Below are 14,752 nucleotides of genomic sequence, written 5' to 3'. Positions count from 1 at the left end.
GAAAGGACTTTCAAACTTCCTAACTTTCACTTGCACAGTTTATGACGGACATACTCACAAGTAAAACTATGTATAAATCTAGTACTCCAGGAGCTATTGCTTTGAAAGTAACCTTACTAAACCCCATCACTAGATGGTCTGGATCCGCCCCTGAAATGTATACTGGTTTATTAATTTAATTGCGTTGATCATCTATAGAGTTTACGAATTTTAAAACTAAGTGATTATTTTTTTAAGGAGTGTTAGAAAATCACATTTTGAAAAAGTTGCCTTTAAATATAAAATTATAATGGAATCTACTTCTGTTCTACAATTTACATGAAAATACACTTTTGATTATAAATACTATAGCTTGAAAGATGTACACTCAATTTTAATAATGTTAAAAGAAAAAAAAAACTCTAAAGCATTACCGGCGTCTCCCTATTTTCAGTCTTGAATATTTCAAAGGTTTTATAGGCCATATCATAGGCCCACACAGCAAAAAAAAAACGCTTCAGACAATCTGGTTGGGAGATTGCGCATACAGTGTTATCCCACTCGGATCCTACAATGGATATATTTTTATGTGAAGGCAAAAAATATTACATTTTTAAAATTTAAACTGTAATTCGAAAATAAAAAATTATTACTTCAATCATACTGAAGGATTTATTATAAATTTATGTCAAAACTAAAAAATACTGCAAAATAAATCTTTCGTAAAACAAAAAGTTATAAATTTTAAAAGTCAAAGTTGAAAAATTAAAAAGTAATTAGTTTTGCAAATGGAAGTAATGACTCACATTTTTTATAAAACTTCTTATAAATTTTAAAAACATTTAATATCATGTGAAATTTTGATTATAGTTTATTTATTTAAATAAGAACTTTACGTTTACTTTTCAAACGAACTTATAGATTCGTGTTTATTTTTTGCTGTATTCTTTCTTCATCAAGGTCTTAAATTCAATAAAGTCCATGTCACTTTCAGGTGTGTATTGTTGCTTAGTGCCATTGTTGTCAATATAGTCAAAAAAACCGTAGTGATGCGTATCATCTAAGTCATAAGCGTAACATTGAATTGTTACACACATTGAAGTGTTTTCGGGCAAATTTAATAACTTATGAGTTTGATTTAGTGTAGGGCTTAACCATGTAGCATCATCTTTTTTTAAATTTACAACGGCAAAAGGTTCAACACCGCTCTTGGAGGCACATAAATAAGGGTACATCTTAATATTAATAGACCCATGCAACACACGGATTATCGCATTTGCTTGTGAATGGCTGTGAATAGGACTGTAATGCCCCACTGGCCAGATTTCCATAACATAAGGTATTCCGGGTGCCTCACCATTATAACCACCTAGTGTTATACGCAGATACGTGTTTTCTGGTATTGAAATTTCAGGGCTAAATTCTCTGCTTTTTTCTTGTAAACGCTTATTGCACCATCCGGATGGATTGGTTATGCTAGACTCAATTGCAGCTGAAAATTCAGGAAATGTGTCGTCATCCAAAACAAATTTCTTACCACGTATACATTCATAAAGCCTTTGTGTTACAAGATTTAGGTTAGCCCGTGGCATAACACAACCCGATGCAATATCATCCATTGTATAATCATCGCTGTCTCGAACAAGAAAAGCTATAGTCTTCGTTATTGGATCGCGGAGTAAGCGTAGTGGTATCACATCTGCATGAAAATAGATTGTAGTAAGTTGCCCAAGAAATGCTTTATCGCTTTTAAATTTGTATGTATAAACTGCAGTCTTGACTCGAGGTTCACCTAAACCAACGCGCAGCACCTCATCTTGAGAATCTAGACTTACCCAATAATACACACCTTGATCTGATGACAAAAAAGAATTATTCGTTGGATCAGGTAATGCGACATTATCTGGAATACGAACACATGTAACATTATCTGTTGTCAGTTTGATAAGTATTCCGTTTGATTTATCAGCATTCATAATGCGTAGATTTGTTGAATTAAAACATTGAAACACAAAAACACCTTGACCATGTACCAGAAACCGTACTGGTGAACTTTTTTTTTCATTACGAAAATCAATGACACAAGGAGATAATTTATTCTTATTAATTTTAGTACACCAGTAATTGAAGGTCATTTTATACAATTGCAGTTCTGGAAAAAAAGTGATAATATAAAAATAATTTCTAGAAGTTTAAATATTATTATGATACCAAGTGATATTTTTATCAAAATTAACTATTATAACCTTTATTAAAATCTTTATATTTGGTTAATACACAAAGTATACTTAAATATTTATTTTAAATAACTGTAACAACACGGTATGTCAATATAATTTGCATAATTAAATTCAGGTTATTATATTGCGTAAAAAAAGTGCGTAATAAGTACACATTAGGTTATCGTTAATTTCCAATATATCATGCTTGTATGCATGATTGCATGCATAAAAATAAATTGCATTTCATTGCATGATTTTAAAACTAGAACTGGAAACATTTTTTGGAATATTCTGTAACAAAATAAAATTGGATTGTTTATTATCCAATTTTATTTTTGTTACAGAGTATAATATAAAATTTTAATTAATAAGAAATTATGCAGATTTATTTGAGAAATCAAATGATAGTTATATGATCAAATGATAATTAATAATCAATAAAATGATAATGGTAAAATAAAATCAATGATCAAATAAAAATAAAAATAATGATCAAATCAAATGATAATTATAATACAAGTCAAAATCAATCAAATGATAATTATAATACAAGCCAAAGTCAATCAAATGATAATTATAATACAAGTTGGAATAACTAAAGTAATAGTGATTATAATGATTAAAAATAATAGTAGTAAAAATAAAAAGTATATACTATAATAATAACAATAATAATAATAATAACAATAATAACAACAACAACAATAATAATAATACTCATTATGATAAAAATATGGTTATAATAACAACAATAGTGATAAAGAGAATACTATTGAAACATATAGCTTAGTAATAGTAATAGTAATATATTTAAATAAGTCTTTTTAGATAAAATAACGAATAATTAAAAAACAAACCAACAAAACCAACAAATTATAAAAAAATTTATGGTTTATGAAATATAAACTTTAAGTAAAAAAAAAGCATTTGTTATTTCATAGCAAGTATCAAAGTTGAGAAAAAGGGAAAAAAGATTGCTTTCATTTAATTAAAGTTTACATCTATGACAAATAGTATCTAAAAAGCCAATATTTGTAGCTGCTAAAGCACGAATTAATTAATAAAGGTGCAGCTCATCTTCAGTAAAAGATGTACTATTTACAGCTGTAGAAAAAAATACTTGACAATTCTATTCTTAAATGCATTAACTGACGGAGCCTTTTTGCATGCTGACGGTTATTCCAATCATTGACAATACGATTTGTAAAAAAATTGTGACGAGCATTATTGTATGTGAATTCACACAGTAGGTCATTGGAAAATGATCTGCGAATTGGTGGATTATGCCAATTGATAATCTCAAAATCATTTTCTAGCTTAAATTGATAGATCAAGCCGCCACGTCTCCTACGAGTTTCCAAAGTAATAAAATTGAGCCGTCAACACCTTTCAACACAAGGTAATCCTATCAAATCATGAGGTACTTTTGTTGCTTCGTGCTGAATTTTTCAATTTCTTTGATGTCACCTTTTAAGTAAGTACACCATACCGGAACAGCGAATTCGAAATGTGGCCTAACATACGTAGTGTATAATTTACTCCAAAGCTTCATATCTCTTGATCTAAATGTTTTTTTTAATAGGCCAAGTATCATATTTGCTTTACGTGTTGCAACCTGTATGTGTTGATACCATTTTAGATTGTTATATATATACCCATTTTAGATTGTTATATAGATACCCAGGTCTCTCTCAATATCCGTTGCCTCAAGAGTAAGTGATGTATTTCCATCATTTATTACAAATTCATGATTACTATTTCCATAACCAAGGTGCATAACTTTACATTTTGAAACATTTAGTTCCATTTGTCATTCCTTTGACCATTCAGTGACAATGTTTAAATTGTTTTGAAGGATCAGGTGATCAGCATCGTGAAACTCAGGTCTTATTTCTTGTAACAGCTTAGTATTGTCAGCATAGATTTTATGAACTGATTTTATCTTATCCGTTAAGTCGTTTATATAAATGACAAATAATGTTGGACCAAGTACAGACCCTTGAGGAACTCCGCTTGGAACATCATTCCAATTGCTAGAGTGTTCACCTAAAACAGTTCGCTGTTTTCTACTAATCAAAAATGACTCAATCCATTTAAGAACATTGCCACTTATCTCATATGCGTGAGAAACTCTAGCAAACGCTTTCGCGAAGTCTAAAAATGCAACATTAACAAATTTTTTTTTACTTTAACGCTTTTGTGATGTAGTCGACACTCTCCAATAAGTTAGACGTGCATCTTTTTTTGGACATAAATACATGTTGATTATGTGAGATGCAGCTCGTTTTTTCAAGATATTTAATTATCTGTTTCCAGATAATCTTTTTCATTACTTTACATGGAACTGATCCTATAGAAACTGGTCTGTAATTAGCGGCATCAAGACGTCTTCTTTTTAAGTACCTTTGGATTAATGTTATTAGCACCAATAGATTTATTCGGGTTCAAACCTTTTAAATAAGCTAGCGTCACTTCAAAATTAACAACTATATTGCCTAAGTCTTCTTGGTAATGCTTTCTCTCAAAAATAGGTAAGCAACTATTTTTACTATCATCAACAGAAACTGATTTGAAGTGTTCGTTAAGTCTGTTTGCGATATGTATTCCCTTTCTTAACGTTTCCCCTTTTGCATCAGATATAGCACTAATAGATACATGAACAATCTGTTGCGCCTTAGCATAAGCGTACACCCTTTTAGGATTACTTTTATCTGATGCTAGTTGTGCTTCAAATACTCGAACACGACGTTTACATGCTTTCTGCACTTAGCTCCTTAGTTTCCTATATTCACAAACCAGTGTTGCTAATCGCCAGTGAGTCGCCGATAAGTAATTGCCTAGTTGTTTTTTTTGCTTTACCATAGCTAGTACTTCCTTATTCATCCACGGCGCATTACGAGTGGTATGGACTTTTTTAACGGAACAAATTGAAGGGCTTATTGTGAAACAATGACAAGCCACACTTTTTCAAAAATGAGTTATTATCATTTTTATAATCATAAATAGTATACGCAATAGCCAAAAAGATATTAAGGCATAATTCTTAAAATTGGTGCTATAATTATAAAATTATCTTACTGTAAGCACTGATTTTATAGATTTAAATAAAACTTAAAAGTCATTTTTCTCAAATATTTGTTTTTGTGACTTGTCATTGTTTCACAATAAGCCCTTCAATTGATTGCTGAGTTTATCATATTTATTGCAGAAAAGTTCATAGCACTCATTAGTGTTTTTGTTTTCAAATTTTCAAATAAGTTAAAAATAATAAAATTTCAAGTAATAAAATTTCAAATAAGTTTAAAATAATAAAATAATAAATGATATTAAAATTAGTAATATACCACAATAGAAGAGAAAAAATAATAGATGAATAGAAGCTCCGAGTTAGAGTTATAAATAATAAGTTGTAAAAAGGTGTAAGGTTTATAAACAATATTTTTCTAAAAAATGGTTAAAGAGGGCAGTTTTAAATTTTGAGGATGATTTAAGAGATTTTAGTTGGGAAGGGAGTTCTAGGTTTGTATGCTTTTATGTAGTATGGATTCTTAACCGTAATGAACAGTTCGGTATTTAGGTACAGATAATTTAAAGTTAAAAGCAAATCGTTGAGTATAGCTACAATTTTCCCTATAACTAAAAAAGTTGATAAACGTAAGAGGTAGGTTATTATGATTTTAGTTCCAAACAAATAGGCAATTTGATAGCTGAATAAGATCACACAGTTTAAGGGACTTTAGAGTATGCTAGAATTCGAATTAGTATGTTAAAAATAAATTAATTTAGAGCTTGGAGATCTGCTTAATTTTAATGCTAAGTCTTGAAGATGCTATGCAAAAGATAAATTAGTGTCTGTTTTGATTCCAAGATACTTTATAGAGTTAAATGGATTTATTTTCTGCCCACTTAATCTGAAATTTAATAGCTTATTTATTTTTGTTTGAACAGATCTAAATATAATAATTACCGTTTTTTTAGGGTTAAGGGATAATTTATGGAGCGGAGCCATTGAATCACATTAGCTAAATCGTGATTCATGTTTTTGTTAATTTTTTAAGTAATTTGTTAATTAGGAGCAAGTTGGTGTCATCAGCAAAGTGATTAGCAGTAGAAAATCTAAGAGAAACATTTAACTCATTGATAAAAATAAAAAAAAATTAATGGTCCTAAAACCGAGCCTTGCGGAACACCATTAAAAAATTAAGCTAGCTATGAGTTGATACCATTAACTGAAAAACATCGTATTCTATTACAAAGATAAGAAGAAAAACATAGAAAAGGAATACCACTTACACCGTAGTGTTGCAGTTTTTCTAGGAGGATTGTGTGCTCAACTGTATCAAATGCTTTTCTTATGTCAACAAACACTCCTCACGTAAAGTGCTTATTATCGATGGCTTGTCTGATTTTCTCAGTTATTTTTATTAATAATAATAATAATAATAATAATAACGTTTAATAAAAATAACGTTTATTTGCATTAAAAACCATACAAAAAGAGTTTTAATAAAAAAAAAGATGAGACAGGCAATCACGAGATGACGCTTACGTAACACCACTAACATAAAATTGTACATAGATAAATGCAATATAATTAATAAAGTACACAATTACGTTTTAAATCATAAATACTTAATTTTCTTTCGAACATAGATAGTGAAGGAGAATTAACAACGTGAGCTAGTAAAGAATCCCATAATTTTACAGATCTTTTGCTGAAGAAGAATCTACGAGAATCATTTGTACATATATTGCGTGGTATAATTTTAATCTAGTGCTGTAGTGACAGTTGGAAAAGTTAAAGTAATTACGTAGAGGTAAAACGACAAGATTGTGTACAATTTTGTACACCATAAAAAGATTAAATTTGACTCTACGGTATTCAAGAGAATCGAGATCTAGAAGAATTAGTCTTAATGAATAATCAGAATAAGTAATATGGCATCTTTCACAGGTAATTTTGCTGAAATATCTTTGGACATTTTCGATACAACAAGTATTTTTTAAAAGATAAGGACTCCACACTGGGCTGCAAGATTCTAAGATAGGTCGTACATAAACTTTGTAGACTTTTACTAGGAGGTGAGAATCGTTACTAATACCAATATTGTCAATACAGTTAACCGTGTTTATCGCGGAATCTGCAAAAAATGGGTTTAAGGAAACAGGTAATGAAGACTTTCCAAAACATATGTGAAAACATTTATTGAACTCTATTTTTAGTTGCTAATAAGTTGACCAATCGGAAAAGTTTTTAAGGAATTTACAAGGTCTGCATTAATGTTTGTGTTTTTATCTCTCGCTTGGAATAATTTGCTGTCATCTGCAAACAGCTTTATTCCGCAGTCGCCATCAATAATGGAAATTACATCGTTGATAAATATTAAAAATAAAGTGGGAGCCATTACAGTTCCTTGGGGTATTCCACTCTTGACAGGGACATAACTTGAGTAAGAGTTACTAATGCAAACACATTGAGAACGGTCTGTTAAAAAGTTTGTAATCCAGTAAAGAAGTTCATGCCTAATGCCGTAAGATTTTAATTTGTGGAATAATTTGGGATGTGAAACAGAGTCGAAGGCCTTTTCTAAATCAATATAGATAATATCAATTACCTTATGCTTGTTAAATACTGTGGTTCATTCATTTAGAGAAGCTAACATTTGTGTACATGCAGATCTGCGTTTTAGGAAGCCAAACTGATGGATAGAGATAAAGTTATTAAGCAGAAGATAAGTTTTTAAGCTTTTGTCGATAATAGACTTCATAACTTTGCAGGTAATACAAGTAATTGAAATAGGTCTGTAGTTGGAAGGTCAGGATGGGTTACCTTTTTTGAAGATTGGACACACAATAGCGGTTTTTCAAATTTTCGGAATTTCACTTGTTAACATAGATAATTCAAAAAGGATTGAAAACGGAATGGCAATAGTAGTAGCAAGTGATTTCAGAAATATAGCCGGAAACCGTTGGGTGAATTTGATGACTAAGATGGAAGGTTTTGAAGAGCAGATACAACAGAGTCGTAAGAAAAAAGAACATTAGCAAGAGGCGGAACAGAATTAAAACAGGTTGATTTGGACTTGACGTAGGAGAAAAATTGCATTAAGTTTGCTTTTTCTACAATGTTTTTTTCTCAAGCAATACAGCAAACTTGTTTTTTTTCTAGCAAACGAGAACAACTCTTGTAATTGGCAAGAACGGTGATATCATGTGAAACTTTTTATAATGTCTATAAAAAATACGTTTTTTGGACGCTAATTTGCGGATGACAAGAGGTTAAACATGGTTTATTTTAGAACAAAGTACTGGAACATTAGAAGAAATAGAGGAATTCAAGACATCACACATAAATTGCCAGAAGGATTCAACATTTTGGTTTTGCTTGGCCAACATAAACCAATTTACATTTAGTAAGTCATTTTGAATCCAATTATAATCGGTTTTAAAGAAGTTGCGTATACTAGATTTTTTACGACTTTTGAAATTCACCAAGATACAATTAAATTGAATAGTGCATTGGTCACAAGTGCTGGTAAATGGGGCGGTAGTATCCACATTTTGCACCGTTTTAATATTGTTTGTTAAAATGAGATCTAGCAAATTGTTAATTCTAGTAGGGTCAGCTACGAGCTGGGTGAGAGCATTTACAGAACAAGTTTCAAGAAAAAATCATGACACGCATCACCAAAACTAAAAGGAATCAACCAGTTTATATGTGGTAAGTTGAAATCACCTGTTATTACACAAGTAGAGTCACACGTTGACAGAAATATGCAAAGAAACCTGCACACAGATTTGGTTTTAGAAATATTTGATGCTGCACGAGAAGGGAGGTAAAAACAAATAAATCTAGTCTTGCCAAGGTTTGGTGAAGCGCTAACGTCGACGCAGGTAATTTCAGTATTATGAAGATTGTCGGGAATTTCATTGCGAATTTGAACCGAATGGATATCACTGCGTACTAATATAAGTGAGCCACCACCTTTGCCCTCACGGTCATGTCGGAACAGATTAAAACTGTTGCCGTTTAACAGTAATGAGTCAGGTGTGGTATTGTTGAGCCAAGTCTTTGTAATAAAGGTGATGTCAAGGTTTCCATTTTGGAGTAGGTTGTGTAGGTTTACTAATTTGTTGTTTAATGATCTTGCATTAAAATAAGCACAATTTAGGATTCTGGTAACAGGTTCTAAGGTGCGAGGTAAAGGTATGGGCATCAGTTTTGGTCAGAGCTTTTATTTTGCTTTTTAAAATTGTCAAGTGCTTTTTTAGCAGATTCGAAAACATATCTTTTTTGGGCGGTTTACTCAGTTACGTTGATATGCAGCAGATTTGGCCAGTTCTGCGGTATATAACGTTTCGAAATGGTTGGTCAAGGAGTCCAGCTTCCTTTAATTCTTCATTTAGCTTCTTTCATTCTATTGCGGAGTTCAGCAAATTTGATTTGCTGTGCTGGCATTCTGTCTTCGCGTATAAAAACGCTTTCAAAAGACATAGCTTTATGACGACTGCATAACTGGAACACCTCATTTTTTGCATTTTCGTTTTCGAGTGGTATTTTTAATAAGTTCAGTTCGTTTTTGTTGAATTTTTGGTTGCATTCAAGCGACGAACGGTTTTGATCTGGTTTACTACCCCAGATGCGTTGAAAAAATCTGTGACGATAGCTTCGTCGTCTTTTGCGTCAGATTTTTTTAGGCCTACAACGATTATGTTAGCTGCGCGATATATTCTATCTTTAGAATCTGCAGCAACCATATTTATTACTCTGTTAGATCCTATAGAAGAGTTTTTTAAAACTGAGGCGTAAGATTTCAAAGGAGCATTGCAGGTTATCATCTCAGCCAAGATCGAGTCAAGATTTTTCAAATCAAGGTTGAGTTTTGCGATAATAGCATCTTTTGCTGCGAGGTTGGTTTCTAGGATCTGAACTTGTATTTGGAGATAAAAACATCTTCTTTTTTTTTATTAATGAGTGAGTTATTGAGTGTTTGTTGCGAAAACCATACTGGTATTTTTAAAGAATTATATATTTTTACAAAAAAAGCTCGAGCCTTTGGAACATTGCTTTTTCAAACAGTTTATTTAAGTTAGAAAGAAGTGAAATAGGTTGATAATTGAAGTAGTTTAGATTAGAACAGGGCGCGACAACTCGATGAACGTGCGAACGTTTGTTAAAAAAAAGACAGAAAAACGAACGTCGCGTTACTTTTACTTAATTTTTAAAAACGAACGCATAACTTCAGCAACTTTTTTTTTCCAAATAATTATGCGATTGATAATTTTTTATTTATTGTAAAAAAAACATAGTTGTTAATAAAAACAATAAGTTACTAAAATTTAAAACGCCTGTTCAACGACATTAAAAGAAACCATAATAATACTTTTTTAAATACTTTTTAGTTTAATAATTAAGTACTCAACTGAAAAAAGTATCTTTGTTTCAGCATGGTTTTTACATGCGTTTACAAAAGAATCAGAAATTTTAGGTTAAAATGAATGTCTTTGCAATTACTTTAAAAGAAACCATCCTAAAACATTATTTTTTCAAAAGCCTGCTTTTTTTTAATTTTCTTTTTATCATTAAATTAAAGTAATGTTTGTTGCCCTTTTTAAAGTTTTGAAAAAATGTTGTAAGTTTGCAGAAATATATATAATTTAATAGAATATATAGAACTATTATGTTTATTATAGTTATTTTCATTTTTTACTGTGCGTTTAACAACAACTAATAATACGATATTTTATTATACTTTTTAAATGCTCAATATTATAAATATAATAATATCATAATAAGTATTTAATAATAACTTAATATAATAACTTATTAAGTACTTATTATTATATTGTTATTTTTCGATGTTATAAAAAAAAACTTTTATTATATTTTTAGTTCCCTCTCAATTAAATTTCTTTAAGTTTTTTTTATAAGTAAATAAATTTAACGAACTAAATTGAGAAAAATTCACCATTTTGTATTAATGGATAACAATTTACAGTCATATTGTATATTAGTTATAATTAATTTGCGCGCACTTTGCAAACGCGTGGAAAATTGTTTTGAATTAATAAAAAAATTGATAAAATTCAATAAGCAACGTTGACATAAATAATTATTATATATCTTATTTACTAAAATAAAAGTTATTGTGAAAATAAAACTCCCTTATAATTTAATAAAAAATTATTTGAATAAAAAAAAATAATCGAAAGAATTGAAAACAAAACTGGCTTACTCATGGCCGATGACACGGGTTTCGAAGTGGAGGTGCACAACCATCTATTTCTAAAAAAAGGTCCTCTATATCTAGAATTTCTCTTGAAAAAAAAAGAGGCTATTTTTGAAAGAATTATTCATCATAGTACATAGAGGTTTGGAGATTATGTGAGATACCAGCTTTTGAAGAAATGTTGGCAGACTATTGGGACCAAGGCTTTTATTATTTTTAAGAGCACCTTCCATGAGATTCGCCGCCTCATTTTTAGTCACGGGATCAATGAAAAAAGAATTAAAAATAGGTATTTTAAAAAAGTTGCCAAAAACACATTTAGAGGGAACAGTATTTTTAAGTAGTTAGTCTTGGATAGTCGCAAAGTAATTATTAAATATATTAGCAACACTAGTATGATCTGAGATGATATTTTCATTGATTTTGAGATTAAAAGACTCAGTATATATAGAAGGTTTGATGTTTATGATTTTCTTAATTCCTTTTCAGGTATTCTTTACATTATTGATGTTTTTATTGAAAAAAAATGCAGAGTACGATTTTTTAGAATAACTTAACAAATTGATAATTTTATTTCTGTATAACTTAAATTTAGTAAATAATATATTTATGGAATTCACATTTTTTGATCTAGTAAATTTTTTATAAAGTAATACTTTATTAGAAATAGATTTAAGAATACCAGAAGTTATCCAAGGTTTAGATTGAAGTTTAATTTGTTTTATTTTTGTTAATTTTTTGTAGGGAGCATATCGGTCTAATACTTTTTCAAATGTTTTAAAGAAAAAATTTATAGATTCATTTATGTTATCATCTTTTTTTTATATGAAGTTTCCAGTTAATATCAGAAATTTCTTGGATAAAAGAATCGGAATCAAATTTTTTAAATTTCTTTTATATATTTTTACTTTTTTTTAATGGGTGAGTTATTAGAAATAACGAAAAACTGTGCCATATGGTCAGAGATTGAAATTGTAAGATTACAATAGACTATATCAGAAATCGCCCATTAGTACAATACTTTTTGCTTCATGACTTAACTTTTCAAGGAGATGATTAAAATGGATAGATAAAAATTCAGTGATGTTTAATAAGGAATGCTGGTATATACATCCAAAAATAGTATTACTTTTAAGTGGATATATAACTTTAACAAAAATATACTCTAGAAATTTGGAAGCATAAATTTGGAGATCACTACGAACTATGCAAATAAGATTTGAATTTAGGTTAAGAAGCGCACCACCTTTTTTTGACTCTGTTGGACAATGCTCAATGTTATACTCTTGTATGGTAATGTCAGTTTTATTAGAACCCTCTGTATATAAATTTGACTCGGTAATTCCTATCACCATGGGACGAGTATTAATGGTACAAACAAGGCTGGGGAGATCAATGAGTGAAATGGAAGAAAAGAAATATTAAGGTGAAGATAAATTTCTGTACCAGGGTTATTAGATTTATTTAGTTCATTAACGTCAAGGTATTTGCATGTGGTTGTTGGATTAAAAACATTGTTCATGTTTTTAAATAAGTTTCTGAGGTAATCAGGAGTTCATGAAATTTTATTTTATACGGAGGATTCTTGCAGGAAAGATTTATAAGTAAAATAGTAAGTTGATTATATATATCGAAGTTATAAATAAAAAATATAGGTTATACTTTTAATCAATAACAAAGATAAAATAATAAACAATAAATAAAATTAAAATAATATAAAGCCATAATAAATAAATGTATAAGAATATATAATAATGATAAAGTTATAATAATGATCAAAAAATATAATAAAACTATATATAATAAAATAAGTTAAATATAATAAAATATATAATAAAAATTCTTAAATAGATAATCTAATGATATATAGAGAGATATTACAACTAAAATATAAAATGGAAAAACCTTACTAACTAGAACTAAATGAATATAGTTAGCGATAAATGAATAGTTAAAAATATGATGTGAAAAAGCGAAAAAAAAATTTGTAAGTTAAATAATGAAAGTAAAAAAAAATAGTAATTACACATTAAAACGTGATAATAAATAAATAACCAATCTTTTTATCCTCTTTAAAATTGTTTTTGTTTGTTTATTTCTTCTTCTTCAACTTTTTTTCTTCTTTGTTTACTTTCTCTTTCTTCCTTTCTTTCTTTTTTTTTTTTTCTTTGATTTTTTTTTAAATGTTTGATTTAAATCAGGTTTTTAAAAGTATTTTACAAAAATTTTGTATTCAAAGGTTTTTAAGAAATTTTATATTGAAAAAATATCTGTTTATCTTTATCCTTATCATTTTTCTTTTCTTTTTTTATTGTTCAAAATGTGACGCATGCGCATGATATATGTCCATTATTAAACCACTGTGATGTGTAAATAAAACAATATAATGAAAAAAAAAAAATGATAATAGTAATAAAAAAAAAATAAAATGATATCAAAAGTATTAGAAAATACTTCACCATTATCTGTAAAACAAATACAAATATATTTTTCATTTTTTATTACTTTTTTTTATTTTTCGCATCTTTAATACTATTGAAATTATTTATAGTAATATAATATTTATACCATTAACTTTAAAAACTCACATTAAAAATTAAAAAGACCTTACAGCTAGTGTAACCTTCAATGTATTACCAGGTAAATGGATATTGATGAACAAAATTTTGAAACTATAACAAACTTATATAGTAAACATATTTGTGATTGGTTCAAAATAATAATTAGCAAAAGCATTGGTGGATTGTTTCTAAAGATGAGTTCTTCTAACAATTTTGTAAGCCGGAAAGTAAATACTATTATTTTTGCTGTTAATTTTGCTCTATTAATGAATAAAGTTATTATTATTGTTATTTTTTAAATTAATGATAATAATATAGTTATTTGGTGTCACTCTGCATAAGTGACTCCTTCCTTGTCAATCATTTATTTATATTTATTCTTAATAATGATATTTTGGTTTTATTATCATAAAATTCTTATTATTATTATTATTATTGTTATTATTGATATTACTATTAGTATATTATTGTAATTAGATGATTGTAAAGTTTGAGGAATATAAATGTCGGTGTCGTTGTTGTCAGAAGAATTTTATTTAGATTTGATCTCAGTTGTTTGCATAATATCTATCAAAAAAATTGACGAGCAAAATATTTGAACCAAATACTTAACCGTATATAGTGTACATGTTTGTGATTGGTACAAAATAATATTTAGCAAAAGCATTGGTGGATTGTTTCTAAAGATGAGTTCTTCTAACAATTTTATAAGCCGGAAAGTAAATACTGTTATTTTTGCTGTTACTTTTGCTCTATTAAT

At 28.8% G+C, this 14,752-nt stretch overlaps 1 protein-coding gene across 4 annotated transcripts; it reads right to left on the bottom strand.

The window, feature by feature from the left end:
* Positions 1–589: 589 nt before the first annotated feature.
* Positions 590–14,194, bottom strand: LOC136084502 (uncharacterized). Of its 4 annotated transcripts, none has more exons than XM_065804538.1 (2): positions 14,043–14,194; positions 590–2,131 (listed from the first exon to the last, which is right to left on the bottom strand). In XM_065804538.1, exon 2 carries the CDS (start codon positions 2,112–2,114, stop codon positions 909–911), a length of 1,206 nt encoding a protein of 401 aa, XP_065660610.1. In that variant the 5' UTR covers positions 2,115–2,131; positions 14,043–14,194; the 3' UTR covers positions 590–908. The 4 variants fall into 4 exon arrangements, with proteins under 4 accessions (XP_065660610.1, XP_065660611.1, XP_065660612.1 ...); XM_065804539.1 differs by having other exon boundaries at positions 14,020–14,151; XM_065804540.1 differs by lacking the exon at positions 14,043–14,194 and adding an exon at positions 13,458–13,742.
* Positions 14,195–14,752: the final 558 nt, after the last annotated feature.

Source organism: Hydra vulgaris, chromosome 09 (genome assembly GCF_038396675.1).
Source record: "Hydra vulgaris chromosome 09, alternate assembly HydraT2T_AEP".
NCBI classification, from domain to species: Eukaryota; Metazoa; Cnidaria; class Hydrozoa; order Anthoathecata; family Hydridae; genus Hydra; species Hydra vulgaris.
This window is presented reverse-complemented; position numbering and strand designations above follow the sequence as displayed.